We start from the raw sequence: 17,870 nt of genomic DNA on the forward strand, positions 1-17,870 counted from the left end.
ATCAGCTAGTAAATGAGATCTGTGTCAGATAAGCAGTATTCCTAGCTTGAAGGAAGTTTGGCTGTTTTGGATAGTAACTCTTCCCCTGCAGATAATCTGCAGGTCAAAACTGTTATCTTTTAGCCTTCTCTGTCACCAACCCAGTCATCTTACACATAAGGCAGCCAAGCTATGTATTAAAAAGAGAAACATAACTTAATGTGTCCACCCCACCCCACCCATCACTTAAAAGAGATAAGGATTTAGTACTAATCTAGACAGTCATTTAGGTCTCAATTTCACCTGCCTCTTCCCTTCTTTCTTAATATTTGCTGTTGTGTGCCTTCAAGTTGTTTCCGACTTATGGCAGTCCTAAGGGTATCATGGGGTGGTCTGGCAAGATTTATTCAGAGGAAGTTTGCCATTGTCTTTCCCTGAGGCTGAGAGACTGTGACTTGCCTAAGGTCACCCAATGGGAGTCGGGAATTGAACCCTAATTTCCAGAGTGGTAGTCCAACATACAAACTACTATGCTGGCTCTATTTTCTTTTCTTTTCTTCCTTCCTTCCTTCAGCAACACCTCATGCTGAGAGAATATGCTCAGAATGTGTTCTGAAAAGATGGTTTCTTTTCTTGAAAATGGGGGAAAAAACAAGTAAAAAGTGATAGGGCTAGGTGTACATACCCACACAGATCTATAGGGGGGAAATTCACCAATTAGCCTGACAGCTTAATAGACCCAAATCCATTTCCTTCCTGGATACTTGTAAGGTTGGATGAATTCCACAACGGCTGCTATATTTAAGTTCCAGCAGGAAGGGGACCATGTGCAGTGGATCTCAGAAATTAGTTTATTGAGCAATATGGGCCTTTTTCTGTTTAAGAGAACTGAGCAGTTAAATTGGTCTCTGCATTTCATATGGTACTATAAATGTATGACAAGAAAAGATGTGATGTTGAGGGAAAGCAAAATTAAACAGTTCCTAGCCCTACCTTTTGTGGAAGATATTTCCATTCATTCCAAGATGGTGTGTTTCTTGGATGAGGTAGACTATTACATACAAGAATAGTAAAAAAAAAGAAAAAAGAAAAAGGTGCTTCTGGATCAAACTTTAAACCTATCTGTTTCAATATCCTGTTTCCCACAGGAATGTTTTTGGCCACTGTGGGAAACAGGATGCCGGACTGCACAAGGCTTTGGTCTGCAGCCCTTTCATACTAGATAATTATAGCACTATGACTCCACTTTAACTCTCATGGCTGCATCTTATGAAATTCTGGGGAACTGTAGTTTAGTGAAGCATTAGAGCTGGCCGAGAATTTTAAGTACCCCTCCTTAAAGTCCAGACCCGAGGATTCCATAGGATGCAGCCATGGGAGTTAAAGTGGAATTGCAGCACTATAATGCTGTAATGTGAAAGGGCCCTTGATCCAGCAGAACTCTTTTAATGTTTTTATATGCAACAGTTTACCTTATTATCTCTCCCTACTTCAACTGTACCAAATCCATCCTTGGCTTGGATCTCACCTGAGTGGTGACCATGGCATTACCAAGACCAGTGTGTGTGGTGGGAGGGTGTAACCCTTTCACCATGGACGAAAGCAGCCATCAAAGATGCTGCCAAATGCTAGAGCGGATCTATCCCTCAGTGGAAAGAAAGAGAAAGTAAGCTAGAAAATGAAAGGTAAATGAAAAAGGAGAGTTAGAAAGGAGTTTCTTTTTTAAGCTAAAAGAAAAGAATAGAATAGTGTTTGGACAGAGAACAAAAACACAGCCTAAAAGAGGAAAGGCAGGAACAAGACTGATTAGTCATGGCTGCACTCATTGCTGGCTGCTCCTGCAAACTTTGGCTACATCCAAACTGCAGAAATAATGCAGTTTGACAACACTTTAGCTGCCAAGACTCAATGAATTGCTGGAATTTGTAGTTCTGAGATATTTAGTCTTCTCTGTCAGGGAGTTCTGATGCCACCACAAACTACAGTTTCCAGAATTCCACAGTATGGAGCCATGGCAGTTAAAGCAGTGTCAAACATGATTCTTTCTGCAGTGCAAATGCTGTCTTTGCCCCACCTGTCAGATCATTGGGAGGAGTGGACTACAACTGAATATTTCACCTGTATTGCTGGAAAATGAGGCCAGTCTTCTGAACAGTAACAGAAAGGATATTTAAAAACTGTTGGAAAACATATTTCCAGAAAACCCTGAGGAAAATAATTTACTGACAAGAAATTATTCTGATAAGGGGTTATTCTGACAAGGACTTGTTCTGTGCAAAATCTGCACATAGTACTTTTCCACAGAAAAGGCATTTTTTTTCCTTTACAGAAAATACTGTTTTATGCTTAAAAATACCATGTTTAAATTTTGCACACAGTAAATCCCCAATCTCTGCATTTCCTTCAGAGGAAATAGCAAAAAATGCTGTTTTTTGCACAAAAACACCACATGCAAATTTTCTTCAGATTAACTCCCAAATGGCAAATAGACTTCAAAAATGGCAGATTTTGTTTTGGTAGGAAGAAAACTGCTAAAATTACCCACCGCTTCCCTCAAGAATGTATATAGAAATTCATTGCATTTCTACTTCCTCAGACTCTTCTGTTTTCCCTTCAGTTGCCTCCACAGTTGCAAGGAGTAATTCATAAATGCTTGTTCCCATTTTTGTAAGCCACAGGTTAGAGTATTACCAGATAAACTATGGTTAATTTTAGTTTTGGATACTAGACACAAGCCAGTCTCAATAACGGTTTATGGAAATGGTTTGTTTCCAGCTATTTAACCACAGTTTAGGATATCATCATCATTTTGTATCCCACTTTTCTCCCTATATGGGGTCTGAAGGAGGATGCAGATGACATGCTTATCTACCATTTAAAAACAAACAAAAGTTTTTAACTTCACAACAGTCTGCAGCAGCACATGGGAGAAGTGTACAAGGCAAGCCCAAGAGGCAATTAGGATTGCATACGTCATATAGCTACAATCAATGAATGAACAATAAGATCATCTGCAAAAGATGAGCTCAAGATTTATTATGACTCTGTAGCCCATATTTATTTATTTATTTATTTATTTATTTAAACAAAAACAAAAAGGAAGTTACCATCTGGAACCTAATAATAAGTATTGTGGGAGGTATTTACTATTAATGTTGCTTGGCAGCCTACGGAGTTTGAAAATTTTACTATTTAGAATAGAACTCCCAGATTCTGCTGGCCTTCATGATTAATGACCACAGTGGCTGTGGATTCTGTGAGTTGTAGTTCAAAATGGTAACCTTTCCAAGCTCTGGTTGTTACAAGAAAGGGCCTGAACCTTCATCTCAGAGCTGATTCCGTTACCTTCCGCTATGAATTAAAAGCGAGTCTATAAAAACTTACACCATCTGGAAGAACACAGCAGTTTAATTACCATTTCTTACCTCACCCCTGGGTCCCACATAAATGAGAGCACAGATGGGATGGAAAGCTCCAGTCCCACAGGCCAAGAGATGTGTCCGGTTGAAAGGATACAGCACTCGGATGAAGTTGGCACATTCTGTCTGCAAAAGAAATAGCGATCTCCATTTAGTGATGCTTTATTGCTGCATCAGAAATTACTTTAATATGTACCTCTGTGCGTGTGTGTTTGGAGCATGAGGCAGGATGATGGAGAGGGTGGGGATACAGGCAAAGGCACACTCCCTGTGGTGCAAAAACAAGCAGTGTGGGCACAATAACAAAAGCTAGTGTCACTTTGGAATTGTCAACATTGTCTCTACAGTCATAGTAATGATGCTGATTACTGGGATTTGTCTGTCCCTTTCTCACTGTCTCCAAGGATCAAAATAACAGGAAGCTACATTCTGAGGTATATGTTCAGGGGTTTCTCATCCTCCAAGGACCAATATTATTCAAGGACTCCAATGTCAGAGAGAACAATACAATTCCCGTGAGGCCTAGTTTCCCTGACTCACACAATTTCTTTTCAGCTTTGGGGTCCCATGGCCAATTCCAATAATACTGCCACCAAAAATGCCCATAAGTTTTCCTTTTCACTGCAGAAGCAAGTAGCAAATTCCTGTTCACTTTTAGGCTGTTTGGCACATAGTCCACGTTCCCTGCCATTCCACTCTACTCAAAGCACGTCTTTCTCCAACTCCAATTATAAATGAGACTCCGTCTGTTTCAATCCTATTGTATTATCATCTCAGGCCAGGAAATGAGGTCTTCATATTGCCCTGTGCAGTGATTTCCTGAATTAGCCCACATACTTACAACGTCATGGTCACAGTGGTGTTGGGTCAGCAGAAAACAGGAAGAAAATATAACAATTGGACCAAATTCAGCATAAAAAAAGAAACGTAATTCCAAGAATCGGAGTTAATTATTATTGTTGTTGTGTGCCTTCAAGTTGTTTCCAATTTATGGTGACCCTAAGGCAAAACTATTATGCGATTTTCTTGGCAAGAGTTTTCAGAGGAGGTCTGCCATTGCCTTCCATGCTTCTTCTTATAAATAACTGTTTTGCTCTTGCAGCAGATTATATTAGAATACTGTACTAAAATGTTTCTTTAAAAAATTGATATCAATTTCACCCCCCCTTTTAGTAATTTAACTTGTTATATCTGCATTCCAAGTTATTTGAACTGTTTTGTCTTTAATCCAAACCATAGTGAGTTATTTTCTTTCTTAATGATACTTTATAAATGCTAGCAACTTTGATTATTAATAATTATGTACTGTATTATGAATTTATCACAACTGCAAGAGTCTGCCCATTCGCTTCTGAGCGCAATACAAGGTGTTGGTTACTACCTATAAAGCCCTACATGGCTTAGGCCTGAGTTACTTGTGGGACCGCATCTCCCCATATGATCCGCCCCGCACACTCAGAACATCTGGGAATAACTTATTGGTAATTCCACCTTCCAAATATGTTGCCACATCCCAGATGGCCTTTTCAGTGGTGGCCCCGCGGATGTGGAATGATCTACCCGAGGAGCTCCGTCTGACAACCCCCCTAGAAACATTCAAAAAGAGGCTTAAAACTTTTCTTTTTTGTCAAGCCTTCCCCCGTGAAGAATGAAGCTGCCTTCTCTGTTGCCATCGATTCCCTACGCTTACCCCTGAATGTGAACGATTGTGTTTAAAATGTTTGTGATTGCACAGTTTTATTATGGGATTTTATCTATTTTATGCAATGTTTTTTATGGGTTTTTAATTGTTTGTACACCGCTTTGATCTGCGGAAAAGCAGTATATACGGTAAATAACATTTATTATTATTATCATTATTATTATTATATAACAATGGGCCAAAAGACATTGCAGAGATAACCCAGTTTGTGACCACTTTAACTGCCCTGGCTCAGTGCTGGGGAAGTCTGGGAACTGTAGTTTCTTGTAGCACCAGAGCTCTCTGGCAAGGGAAGGTTAGATGTCTCACAAAACTACAATTCTTAGAATTCCCTAGCATTGAGCCAGGGCAGTTAAAGCGGTCTCAAATTGGATTATTTCTGCAGTATTTTTGGCACTATGTTGACCAAAATCTACAAAAGGGAAAAGATAATGATAAACTACTTCAAAGATGAAAAAGGCTACCTCAGAGCAGATAAGGAGCAGCTGGTTAAATCCAACATTAGCATCCAGAGCAGACTTACTGAAATAAATGGGAATCAAGGTTGTGAGTAACTAATTTCATTTACTTCAATGGATCTACTGTTGATAGTATTACTATTGGATTTAGCCCATTGCTTCTACTTTCAGAGCTGATATATTCTATATCTTCTGAGATTATATAAACAAGAGGCAATCAGGAAAGACCCTAGCACATAGTATTTCTTTACTCCATTTATATCACACATTTCCTCCAAGGAGATCAAAACAGAATACACAGTTCTCCTCTCTGCTTTTATCCACACAACAATTGTGTGTAGGTTAAGATGAGAAGCTGTGTCTAGACCAAGATGACCCAGTAAGCTTCACAGTTGTGTCAGAATTTGAACTGAGATCTGCTCTCTCTGTGTCCATCACTTCAACTGCTGCACAACACTCACTCACAAATACTATTCCAAAACTATAAATTACTATAGCCACTAGCTATGCTGAGCAGGGGTGCTAGGAACTGTAGTCCAAACAGTAACTGCCTTCCAACTCCAGAAAAAAGTACCGCAAAAAGTGAAAACCAGCAGCTAAACTGGCTTGTGCTGCCCTTCAGTCCTGGTCAAGATTGGGGAGGGGGTGATGAAGTATAGGAGGGGGAAAACAATCCCAGGAAATGCAAGAGACACATAACCTTGATCTGGACAAACTAGCCATTGAAAAAGCAAATTTAGCTAGTTACAGCAGCAAGATGACAAATGGCCATTCACAAGTCTGACCTGGATTAATTGCTCCTTTTCCGGAACACTGATCACTGGCAGATAAGCACAGAGAAGACGGGGAGTCTATTGGAGGCACCTCCAGATTCCAATGTTCTCTAAAGATCTATCCATCTCACAACACACAGAAAGAACTATGTGCATCCTGCTGTGGAAAAATAGTCACTCCCACTCTTACTCTGGCCTTCTTTTCAATCTCTCCCTCTATGTCGCCTCATCAGAGTATATCCTACTCTGAACTCCGTTCTACCTTTATTATTATTAATTGTGTGCATTGGTGGGGATGAATAAAAGGATACACTACCCTTTGTTTTTAGAAGAAGGTTCATATCCCGGGCAAAGGTGGTCCGCACTTAAAACTATACAGCAATTATTATATGTCATAGCAGAGTGGTATCACAATCAAAACAACAACAAAAGGTTGCAGCCCATATCCTGTATTTTACTGCTAGTCCGACCTAGAGAAAACTCACTGAATGAATGAAATTTACCTACAGGTATTCAACAATTTATTTAATAGTTCTAGTAGGGACTAAACTATAGGATTCAGATCTAAAGGAGCATCAAAGAAATCCACTATTTCAATAATGCCCCTCCCCTCCTAAAGGTGAGGACTAAGCCAACTGTAATCTATTTATTTTTAGACAGGGGAATCTGATTGCAGTGCACATTTTAATACCATTGTTTGTTGATCTACAAGTTTTTCAATAGGCAATTGCATTTCCAAAACAACTTTTCATTTAAAAAAATTATATCAGACTGACTCACTACCAAAAAGATGTGATCCAGCCAAGCAAAAGCATCAGGACATCAGCACAGAGTAGCTAAGAATGAGGATTTAAAAGAAGAAAGAGAGGAAGGAAGGAAGGAAGGAAGGAAGGAAGGAAGGAAGGAAGGAAGGGAATCATGCAAACCTTTTCAGTAAGATTTGAAATAGATAGCTGTGTTAGTCTGGCACAACATAAAAAGGAGTGATAGGAGGAGGGAATCTGGTAGTTTTACTGAAATTGGTTTATTTCAGCACGGGCTTTTGTGGATATTAATCCACTTCTTCAGATGTACTAATGGGGTACAATATTACAGCACAGTTAATGAGAATGGGTTCAGAATGTAATAAGACACACAAAAATGCTAATTATAAATCTGGCCAGAAAGAGTAGTTTACAATTCTAAAACAAAATAAGCCACATAAATACCCAATACAACCCATTTACTGAACTTCTGAGTTAGGGGCTGTGCAGATCGGCAGTTTGGGCCAGCTTGGGGACAGTCAGGGTGTAGCGTCTACACGACGCACGCCCTGGCTCCGCCCCCAGGGCAGTGTGACATCTCACACCACACCGCATGGCGAGTGGCAGCATGACACTTCTCCAGCGCTGCATACATATGACACAGTGCCGAAGGAGCATCATCAAGCCATGGTAACGTGCCTATCGCGTTCTTTGCAGGGCGCAAAAAGGAGCCACAGAAAGCACCCTGCAAAGGCCAGATCAGAGCCGCGGTGTGCGGTTGCCACGACCCCAATCTGGCTGTAACAGGGGTGGCCTCCAGCTCCTTATTCACCAGTTCTGTATCTCTGACTGACTCTCCCCTCTCAGTGCCATAAAGTGAATCAGAAAGTGAGTCAGTCATAAAGGGTAATTTATAATTACGTTTAGAGGTGCAAGTACTTTAAATCAGAACATTATGTTTTTTCATAGGAACATCACATATACATACAATTTGCTTTTGCCTTTGTTGTTAACTGTTGTCAAATCTGTTAACTATTATCAAGTTGACTATGACTTATGGTGACACTATGGATAGGAAAGAGACCTAAAGGTCATCAACAGCCCTGCTCAGGTCTTGCAGACTCATGGCCATGGCTTCTTTCACATTCTGTTCATCTAGACTGCAATCTTCTTCTTTTCCTGCTGATTTCTACTTCCCAAGCATTATTCTCTTTTCTAAGGAGTCATGTCTTGTCATGATATGGCCAAAGTATGACAGTATCAGGCTAGTAACCTTGGCTTCTAGGGAGAATTCAGGCTTGATTTGCTCTAGGACCTATTTATTTATCTTTTGAGCAGTCTATGATATCTGCAGAACTCTTTCGCAGCACCTCATTTCAAATTAGTTGATTCCCTTCCTATATGCTTTCTTCACTACCTAGCTTTCATGAGCATTTTAATATATTTTGCAACACAACATGAGATTTTTGTGACCAAAATCCGCTTCCCAATAGGGACGTAGCTAAGATTTTGAGAAAGGGGGGGGGGAATCAAGACTAAGTGCCACCATTATAATGGGGCTTGGGCGTGGTGGCGCAGCAGCACACACCATTCATTGTACCTAACAGAAGGGGAGGTCCGGACCCCACAGACACCCCCCCGCTACGTCCCTGTTCCCAATAATTTAGGAATGTTGATTTAGCAAAAGTTTGCTAATCTAACATTGCATATTACGGTATTTAGACTATGAACCTTTTTTTACAAGAAAGTGGATAAAAATTAATTGCTCACATCAGACTGATTTCTAGACTTTTGCCTTCTCTAACACTGATAGCAGCAGCAACCCAAACTTGACAGTATTCTGAAATGAAAAAGGTTGGTGTTCCTATTTTATAAATCTTCATAATTTATGAAATGTAAAAGTGATTTTTGAAGACAGTTTCATAATTACCCGTTCGCTGACATTTTTTTAAAAATCAACATCAACAAGAATAGTGTTTCAACAAAGTTCTAATATACCTATTGCTATATGTTAAGTGAAAACCAAAACAGAGGAATGCAGTATTAGTATCAAATTACTTAGATCATTACTAAAGATAAACAAGCAAAATTTGCTACTGATAATCTAATTGCTTTCATACACTCATTTCTCTTCCTCATATAATAAGAAACTTTGCTCTGCAGATCTCATTTCCGTTTCTTTAGCATTTACCACTGCTGTTTTTCTAGTGACATGAGGAGTTCTAATGAGTCTATTTAATCCTGTCAACCATGATTAATCTCTGTTTCCATTTAGTTGAATTACAGTGTTTAAAGAAGCCTTCTGATGTTCCTAGTCTTGCAAATATACTTCAGGAGCAAATGATTTTTCTCAGGCAAGAGGATGCCAGTCTTACGGGGATAACCTAACTGTGGCACCCGAAAACAACCAGTATTTCTGACTTTCCACATATATATATATATGAATAGTTTGACACCATTTTAAATTTTAGGGCTCCATCCTATGGAAACCTGGGAATTGCAGTTTGTTGTGTACTAGAGCTGTCTGACAGAGAAGGCTAAATCTTTCACAAAACTACAAATCCCAGAATTCCATAGTATTGAGCCATGGTAGTTAAAGCACTGTCAAACTGCATTAATTCGCAGTGTAGATGCAGCCCATGTTAGGCAGGAGGCATTTTTATGTGGCATAAATTATCAAAGAGACAGAGAGGGAAGGTGCACTAAGTACTGTAACATGGTAAACCGAAAAGAAGTGGTGGGGGGGGGGGGGGGGGGGGGGGGGGTGGAGAGGGACAGTTTTATTGATTTACATTATTTATAAACTGCTTTTCTGCCTACTGAACCCCCCAAACAAATGTACAATGCAGTGGGCCCTTGGTATCCACTGGGGCTTGGTTCTAGGACCCTCCATGGATACTTAAATCTGTGGATGCTCGATTCCCATTATATACAATCACATAATAAAATGGTGTCCATTATATAAAATGGAAAAATCAAAGTTTACTTTTTGGATATTTTTTAAAAAAAATTATTTTGGAGAGGGGATCTTTTCAAGTCATGGAAGGCTGAATCTGTGGATGCAGAAGCCATGGATACAGGGGGCTGACTGTACAGTCGGGATATGGAAAACAAAAAACCCACACAAACAAAACAAGAAAACAAACAAAAAACCCACAAGGCCAATAATTATTTAAAAACATATTAAAGAAATGCTAAAAGCCAAACTCCTGAATAAATAATAATTTTGACCGGTAGCCAGATATATAACTACCACTACTTTTCTGCAAGGAAGAGGGTCTTTCTCAAGGGTAGAAATCTTCTCCTACTCTACCTTTCCCACAGAACTGCAGGCATTTGTTCTTGTTAGGTGCTCTTGAGTCAAGCTCAACTCATGGCAACACAGTGGAAGCAGTATCTCCATGCCCCCCTATCCTCCATTGCTCTGCTTGGGTCTTGTAGATGCAGGCCTGTCACCTCCCTAATTGAGTTTAGCCATCTGGCATGAGGTCTTCTTCCTCTCCTAATGCTTTCTACCTTTCCTAGTATTACTGTCTTTTCTAATGAGTCATGCTTAATTGTGATGTGGCCAAAGTACGACAGCCTCAATTTTATCATCTTGACTTCCAGAGAGAGTTCAGGCTTGATCCTACTAAAGAAAAGCAGGCACTCATAAGAACAGACTTCCTTGTGTTCACAAAAGCAGAGTGCTTCTGAATTTGGTGTACTCCCTCTTGAATAGCCACATTTTAATATATGGGGCATCATCACATAATATCATCATTTAGCAGGTTGCTGTGTGAAAAATGCAAGAAAATAAATGTGTTCTTCAATCACTTTTCAGAATTTCACAAACGTCATTTATTTTATAAGCTGATGAGGATATAAATAAAATTACAAACAAATAAATGTTCATGAAAAGATTTTGCAACACCACAGGCCCCTATGAACCCAGTGAAAAATGGAACACTTCATTAGCAACTCTAACATTTATTTCATTCCACACTGATAATGATGGAGACAAGAGATCAGAGGATCCCTCATGGCCAGTATATCTGTATATTTACTGATCTCATAGCTTTATTCCTTCCACGATGGCATTGGTGAAGTTCCCATTGATCCAGGAATACTGCACTACCATTGTTGGTCACTGAATTGGGGGGGGGGGGAGGAGAGGAGAGTTTCTGTTTTGAGCAAAAGCTACCCCCTAAAATAGCAAGAAATAGCAATTTTAGAAGGCTTTCCCAAAAGCTTACAGTGGTTGGTGACAGATTGAAAAATAAACACATGGAAGCTGGAGTGAGTGACAACCACTCTAGGGAGCAATTACTTTGGGATGAACTGTCAACGTGGGGTTCCCATCTCCTCTCAGGCCTCTGCAATTTCCCCATTGTCTCACACTGTGTTTTTAAAAACTACTGCATGACTGCAAAGTAAAGTAATATTTAAAGGACAGGCACTATGTGCCTGGGATGTAAAATGTGCACTGTATTTTGTCACAAAAGCTTCAAATATTATTTTCCCATACTTCATCAGCAATATTAATGGTTGGACAGAATGGGAAACTTGAGTGCCAATGCTAGCCTCTGTGCATGTGTGTACCTTAAAGTTGCCTGTGGACTTATGGCAACCCCTTGAATTTCATAGAGTTTTCTTAGGCAAGGAGTCCTCAGGGGTGGTTTTGCTAGTACCTTCAGAAGTGGGATTGCTTTGGGCAAGTCACTGTATTTCAGCCTCTACTAGAAATATGAATGTAAAGAAATGTGAAAAAAATGTTGGAGCAAAAGCAATATAGAATGGTGCCAAATATGTATTTGTTTATTTTAAAATAAATTATATCTTGTATCATCTACCCAAATAAGGTATTCATTGCAGTTTGCACTCAAAACAGCATTTAAAAAACACAATCTGGAAGCTCTCCCCACAATTAAAAACAGCCATGAGAAATTAAGAACAGCCATTGTTTCCACAAAATGCTTCTTGTTACTTCTAGGAGCATTTTCAGTCAATTTTCAGCCCAAAAGGCAGTATACTCCAACTCACTGAGCTTAATGTCACTTATCTGATATCACTTTCCTTGGAGGATTCTAGCAGTCTTCTGATAATGATGATCTCAGCAACTGGGGATGTTATCCCTCCTATTTTTAAGACCATGAGGACTGCTTTGCAGTAAGTGACCACCTGAGGACAACTTCAAGAAAGTAAATCAGTTGACTCTTTGGTAACTAGATGTGTGACACTTCTTTCTTGCATCTCTGGTGTTTCCAACTATGTCTCAGGCACCCCCAAACTGTAGGTAACTGAGTGTGGCTGGCATTAATTTCCTGTTTGCTTAAGAAATCCTCCACCTGCCTGTGCCTGAAGGAACAAACATACCTAAGAGCTTTATGGCACAAGCCCTGTTATTGCAGCAGTCACACTAGTAAAAATAAAATGGAAACATGCAGTCCTCAAGGCAGCCATCACTGCACCTCCTCTCAATCATGCAACCAGGGCTACTGCCACTATCATGCTCTCCTCCTTACGTTCCCTTAAGCCTGCATCCCTGCTTTATTCCCTGCCCAGCATACCATTGTTGTTGTTGTTTGCCTTCAAGTCATTTCTGACTTATGGTGACCATAAGGTGAACCTATAATGGGGTTTACTTGGCAGAATTTATTCATAGGAGGTTTGCCATTGCCATCCCCTGAGGTTGGGAACATGTGACTTGCTCAAGGACTGAACTTCTCTGCCTGAGAATTCTAAATACCCCTCCTTAAAACTGCCAATCCCAGCATGCAACAGGAGGCAGCTAGAGGAGTCACACTGGAATAGTACCTCTTTAAGAGCTCGTCTGATAAACACCTCAGTGTGTTTATGGGCAAGCTAGGAATCAAACCCTGGTCTCCAGAGTCCAACACTCAAACCACTACACAACCTGGCTATCACCCCCCCCCCCCCCACTGCGGCTGCCCACTTTTTTGTGCAATTCTGGACCTCTAATAAACAGAAAAAATATATAAAGATACTACAGGTAATCTGGAATAGCAAGGTGGAAGGAGTACAGGGAGGAGGGAACACTGACACCACATGACTGCCAGTTGCACAACTGTCTTGGGCACAATGTTTCACACCTGGGGACCTGCACACTTGCCAGGTCTTTGCTAAATTTCCTCCTGTCAATGAAAAGGGACCAGTCGAAAAAGAGGAGCTATGGGTCAGAGGCATTGTTGTGCAATGAGTATGGCCAATGCCATTTTTTCCTAGTGTAATAATGGTTAAAAAGCTTCAAGCAGTAATGTCCTAAGAGGGAAACTATCTGCTCTGTCTAGTAGTGAACCTGGCAACAGTTGGGGAAACCAACAGCTGTGATAACAGGTGTTTTCCATGTCCGTGTGCTTGTGAATCCATTCTGTTTTAGTATGAACATTGAAGGTGCTGAACCCTATCTCCTTGGACAGATCCTTTAAAGTCTGGACTAAAATCCAGAACACATTTACTACCACAGTGAAATGGAAGCCATGGCCTGGGACTTAACTGGGCTACCTAATAAACTTATTTTCTAGTATTACGATAATTATTCAATTTTTTGTTTTGGCTTGATAAATACATTTGGAAGAGAAAGCAGGGATCAGACCAACATCGTGATTAAAGTGCCATTATCCTGGGAATAAACAGGCAATAAACAGCAACAAAGAATTTACAGGGAAATCCCATGAATGATTGTTGCTGCTTATTGCCTGTTTATTCCCATAATTACTCTTTAATCGCAATGTGTGTTAAAATGTTAATCGCTATTGCGCAATTTCCCCATGTGATAAAATCCATAGACATTCACAGACCAATGTTGTAAGATCTGTTCTAAAAATATGCCTGTAAAACTATTTTAAATTAGACAATATAACTTATCACATAAACATCTGGATTTTTATACACATAATAAAATGTAATAAAGAGTCTCTGAAAACAAATTTATTTCTTAATAAATGCATTTAATCACCTCTGTATGAAAACATATTCAAAAGCAACCTGAAAGCTGTAAATATTTTCATGTGCTTATACCAATGGGAGCACTTCCAAATCCAATTTGTGGGAGCTAAACATTGATCTGTCCCTCAAGCTACTCACATTCTCTTGTGGTGAGCTTGCTGTTTTAACAAACCAAACAGCTAAAATTTGTAAAGATGTGGTGTCTATGTATGGACATATCAGGGACGTGAAGCCCGAAGGACTCATTCCTATATGCACTAGAAGGTTTTAATATTATTAGAATGATTCCAGAATCTTACACAGCATTGGACCTACCACACAGAGTCAGATCAACCAACCCATCTCTTCACTCTTCTTTCATGGTTTTCCCTACTAATAACCAATTATTTATTTTCTAGACTTAAAATTAGTATTCAGGGTTTTTTTTTTGTTTTGGGTTGAAAAACACATACATAGGCCATGAAGGTATGTATAGGCTGAGTCTCCCTTATCCATAAGTCCGAAATTCAAAATAACCCAAAAATCAAAACATTTTTATGGGTGGCTGAGATAATGACACTTTTGCATCCAGATAATTTAGTGTGCACAAACTTTGGCTGCATTTGCACTGTAGACATAATCCAGTTTGACACCACTTTAATTGCCACAGCTCAATCCTATGGAATTCTGGGATTTGTAGTTTTGTAAAAATATTTAGCCTTCCCTCTCAGAGTATTCTGGTACCTTAACAATTGTTAGAATCCTGATGTATTCTATCAGATGTATTGTAACTGTGGATGCTGGGGGGAATGGGTTGCGCTTTGGCTAGGCTTTAGAGACAGTGATATGTAGTGCTAGGCTGGACCAGGTGTGGGCTATCTGGTGTCCTTGAAGATCTGGCTCGCAGAGGCTGGGAATGCAGTTTCGTTTCTGTGAGAAGAGCAGCTCAGGGGAAAGGAATGGAGGATGGGAACTAGTGAAGGGAAGGAGGGGTCCAGTTGCGCGGGCTTTTGCTAGGGGTGGAGCAGGGGGGAATTTATGCATTGGTTTGGCTCGGAGGGGTCAGTCTCTGCTAGGAAGCTGAGTGATGTGGAATTGCTGATTCTGGAACTATCAATAAAGTGCTGATTGTTTATCAATCAAGCTGACTAGTTGATTGTCCAGGATTCTGGTCTCGCACTCTGACAACAATCTACAAATCCAAGAATTCCATAGCAATGAGCCATGGCACTTAAAGTGATGTCCAGCTGGATTGTTCCTGCAGTGAAAATGCAGCCATTTGTTTCATACACAACATTATTTAAAATATTGAATAAAATTATCTTCAACCTATGTGTATCAAGTGCATATGAAACATAAATGATTTTTGCGTTATGTCCCACCCCCAAGATATCTCATGTACATATATGCAAATACAGGTACCAGTATTCCAAAATAAATAAATAAATAAATCCAAAATCCAAAACACTTCTGGTTCCAAGCATTTTGGATAAGGGAGACTTAACCTATATATTATGTCTGTGACCATCTGTTCCCCAAACTTTTATTGGCTTTATATAACCCTTGTAATGGTTGTCCACAAAGAATTTTTGGAAATTAAAGTTTAATGTAGTATTAAGACATCTAAATCAGGTATCTCTCTTCTCTCACATTAATACCCAGGATTATATGGGATCAGGAAATGATTGCTAAATGAGATTTGAGTATTGAGTAATGGATGTACTTGGGAAGGCAAGCAAGATCAGTTTGATTGTAATTGCAAAAGAGGACCCTATATGCCTTATTCCAGCAGTTGCAAATATGTCATTACAATAGACCCAAAAGACATCAGCAAATCTATTTTTTTTAGTAGCAAGGTGATGACTTACCACTGGGTCTTTTCCTTTCCGAAAACATTCTTCTTTCTGCCCAGGGAGAGGAGGCCAGTAAATCTGAAATATAAGTTAATTTTATATATATATATATATATATATATATATATATATATATGTGTGTGTGTGTGTGTGTGTGTGTGTGTGTGTATTTTTTTATAAAAAAATGAGAAAAGAAAGAAAGAAAAAAGAAAAGAAAAGAAACATAAGGCAGAACGTGAGTCCAAAACATTTTAAGTGTTAGGGGTTGCAAAAATAAAAATAAAAAAGTAAAAATCTGTGGCTCAGGAAAACCTGATCTTTTGGGACCTGCTTATTCAAAGCCATTCTGGAAACCCTCTAAATTCCTTGTTCTATTGACACCAACTACTGTACCAGGAACACACCTGCCATGGCTTAGCACTTGAATTTTCCCTGAAAGAAATTTGGCTAATTTATTTAGAAGAAGTTACAAGAAGAAGCCTGCTTCAAGATGTAATTTGAGTGCTGCACCTTGAATGTTATACCTGACAAAATACTCCCCAACATAAATCAGTTTAAAGAAACAAGATTCCAATGAGAAGACAAACAAAAAAAGAAATTAGATAAGATTTTTTAAAAAGTGTCTGACTTAACATTGTGGCTATGCATTCTTAAAAGCAACAGCTATAAAGATATGCAAAGTGATCTTGCAGCAATAAGACTGACTGAAAAAAAGAAGTTGGTAGCATGAGCCCTCTTATACTTGAGCCTACTACATCTGAAGATTTAGGCTTAAATCTATGAAAGTTTATGCTACCAAATTCTCTCTTTCAGTTAGTGTCTGAACAGACAGGCCAAAATAAAGCTGCTTTGGTTCACTTTCAAGGTATGCTGTTTAAATGACATACACATCTTAAGAGGCCAGAAGCAGCGCCATAGCTGTGCTCCAGTCCTTAGGACTGGAGTGTGGCTTTGGTGCGGCTTCCGGCCTCTTAAGACACATGCATCATTTAAACAGCATACCTTCAAAGTGATCCAAAGCAACTTTATTTTGGCCTGTCTATTCGGGTGCTGCAAGATCCCTTTGCCTACTGATTTTCTAGACTAACACAGCTATATCTTTGAATTCTACAGCTATAAAGGTAGTAAAAGAAATGACAGAGTCAAGAATAATACTTTGAGCAGGGAAAGAGCAACAACAGCAGGTAGAACAGGTGAGACAGAAAGTTCATGTGCTGACAAAAAAGCGGAAGGACATAAAACAGTAGTGGAGCCTGGATAAGAAGAAGGGAGAAGAGGAGCTCTGACAATTACAACACATTAAGGAAAGAAATCCATACATATTCAAGAATAATTATGAATTACCTTAACAGGAGGAGAGGAAGATGGGACAGTTACAAAAAATGATCAAAGAGAGAAGAAAACGATCAGGCATAAGAAAAGGAGACCATACAGACACAATAGAGAGTAAACACTCATGTATGTTGAACAAGGCAATTATGAAGCATGGAAACAGGAGGTCTGGAAGAGCTAAGACAAAACACCAACAAAATGGATCAGTAACAAGAGGATAATGAATATTAAAGATCATCCAAGACAGTAACAAGAGGAAAACACAAAAAACAAAAAGAGAAAGTTCTTCTCTAAGGAATGAGATAGTATCTTATTCTGTTGACTGTAAGACAGTAGATGCATCACTCCATTTATTCTGGTAAAATGGATATAAGAAGCTAGATCAAAATTTCATAAAAATACAGAAGTCTCTAGAGTTGCTCTATCTGATAGTAGAAGACATCCATTATGCTCCACTGTGTTGCAGTTTCATAAATTAAGAGAGAATTAAAATGATTATTTTAGATAAGGGACATCTGGTTAACCCTAACCTGGCCTTCCAGCTTGGTTCTTTATCCTAGCAATTGTTTATGCAAGCCAAGAACTGATTTATAAAGTTTGTTTTACAGGCTGATGTGCTGGAAGATAATTCAGAGGGAACATTAATTTTAAAAAAGACAAGTAGAGGAGAAGGATCTCCTTTGA

General features: G+C 39.3%; 1 protein-coding gene across 1 annotated transcript in view; it reads right to left on the minus strand.

Moving 5' to 3' along the window:
• LOC121920351 (semaphorin-3G-like) overlaps window positions 1-17,870 on the minus strand; it is a 95,520-nt gene that overhangs the window by 39,251 nt on the left and 38,399 nt on the right. The window contains exons 3-4 of the mRNA XM_042447483.1: window positions 15,870-15,932; window positions 3,405-3,524 (exon numbers count right to left, since the gene is read on the minus strand). Coding sequence (XP_042303417.1) covers window positions 3,405-3,524; window positions 15,870-15,932 — 183 coding nt within the window. The remainder of the gene's footprint in view (window positions 1-3,404; window positions 3,525-15,869; window positions 15,933-17,870) is intronic.

Source organism: Sceloporus undulatus, chromosome 2 (assembly GCF_019175285.1).
Source record: "Sceloporus undulatus isolate JIND9_A2432 ecotype Alabama chromosome 2, SceUnd_v1.1, whole genome shotgun sequence".
Classification (NCBI taxonomy): Eukaryota; Metazoa; Chordata; class Lepidosauria; order Squamata; family Phrynosomatidae; genus Sceloporus; species Sceloporus undulatus.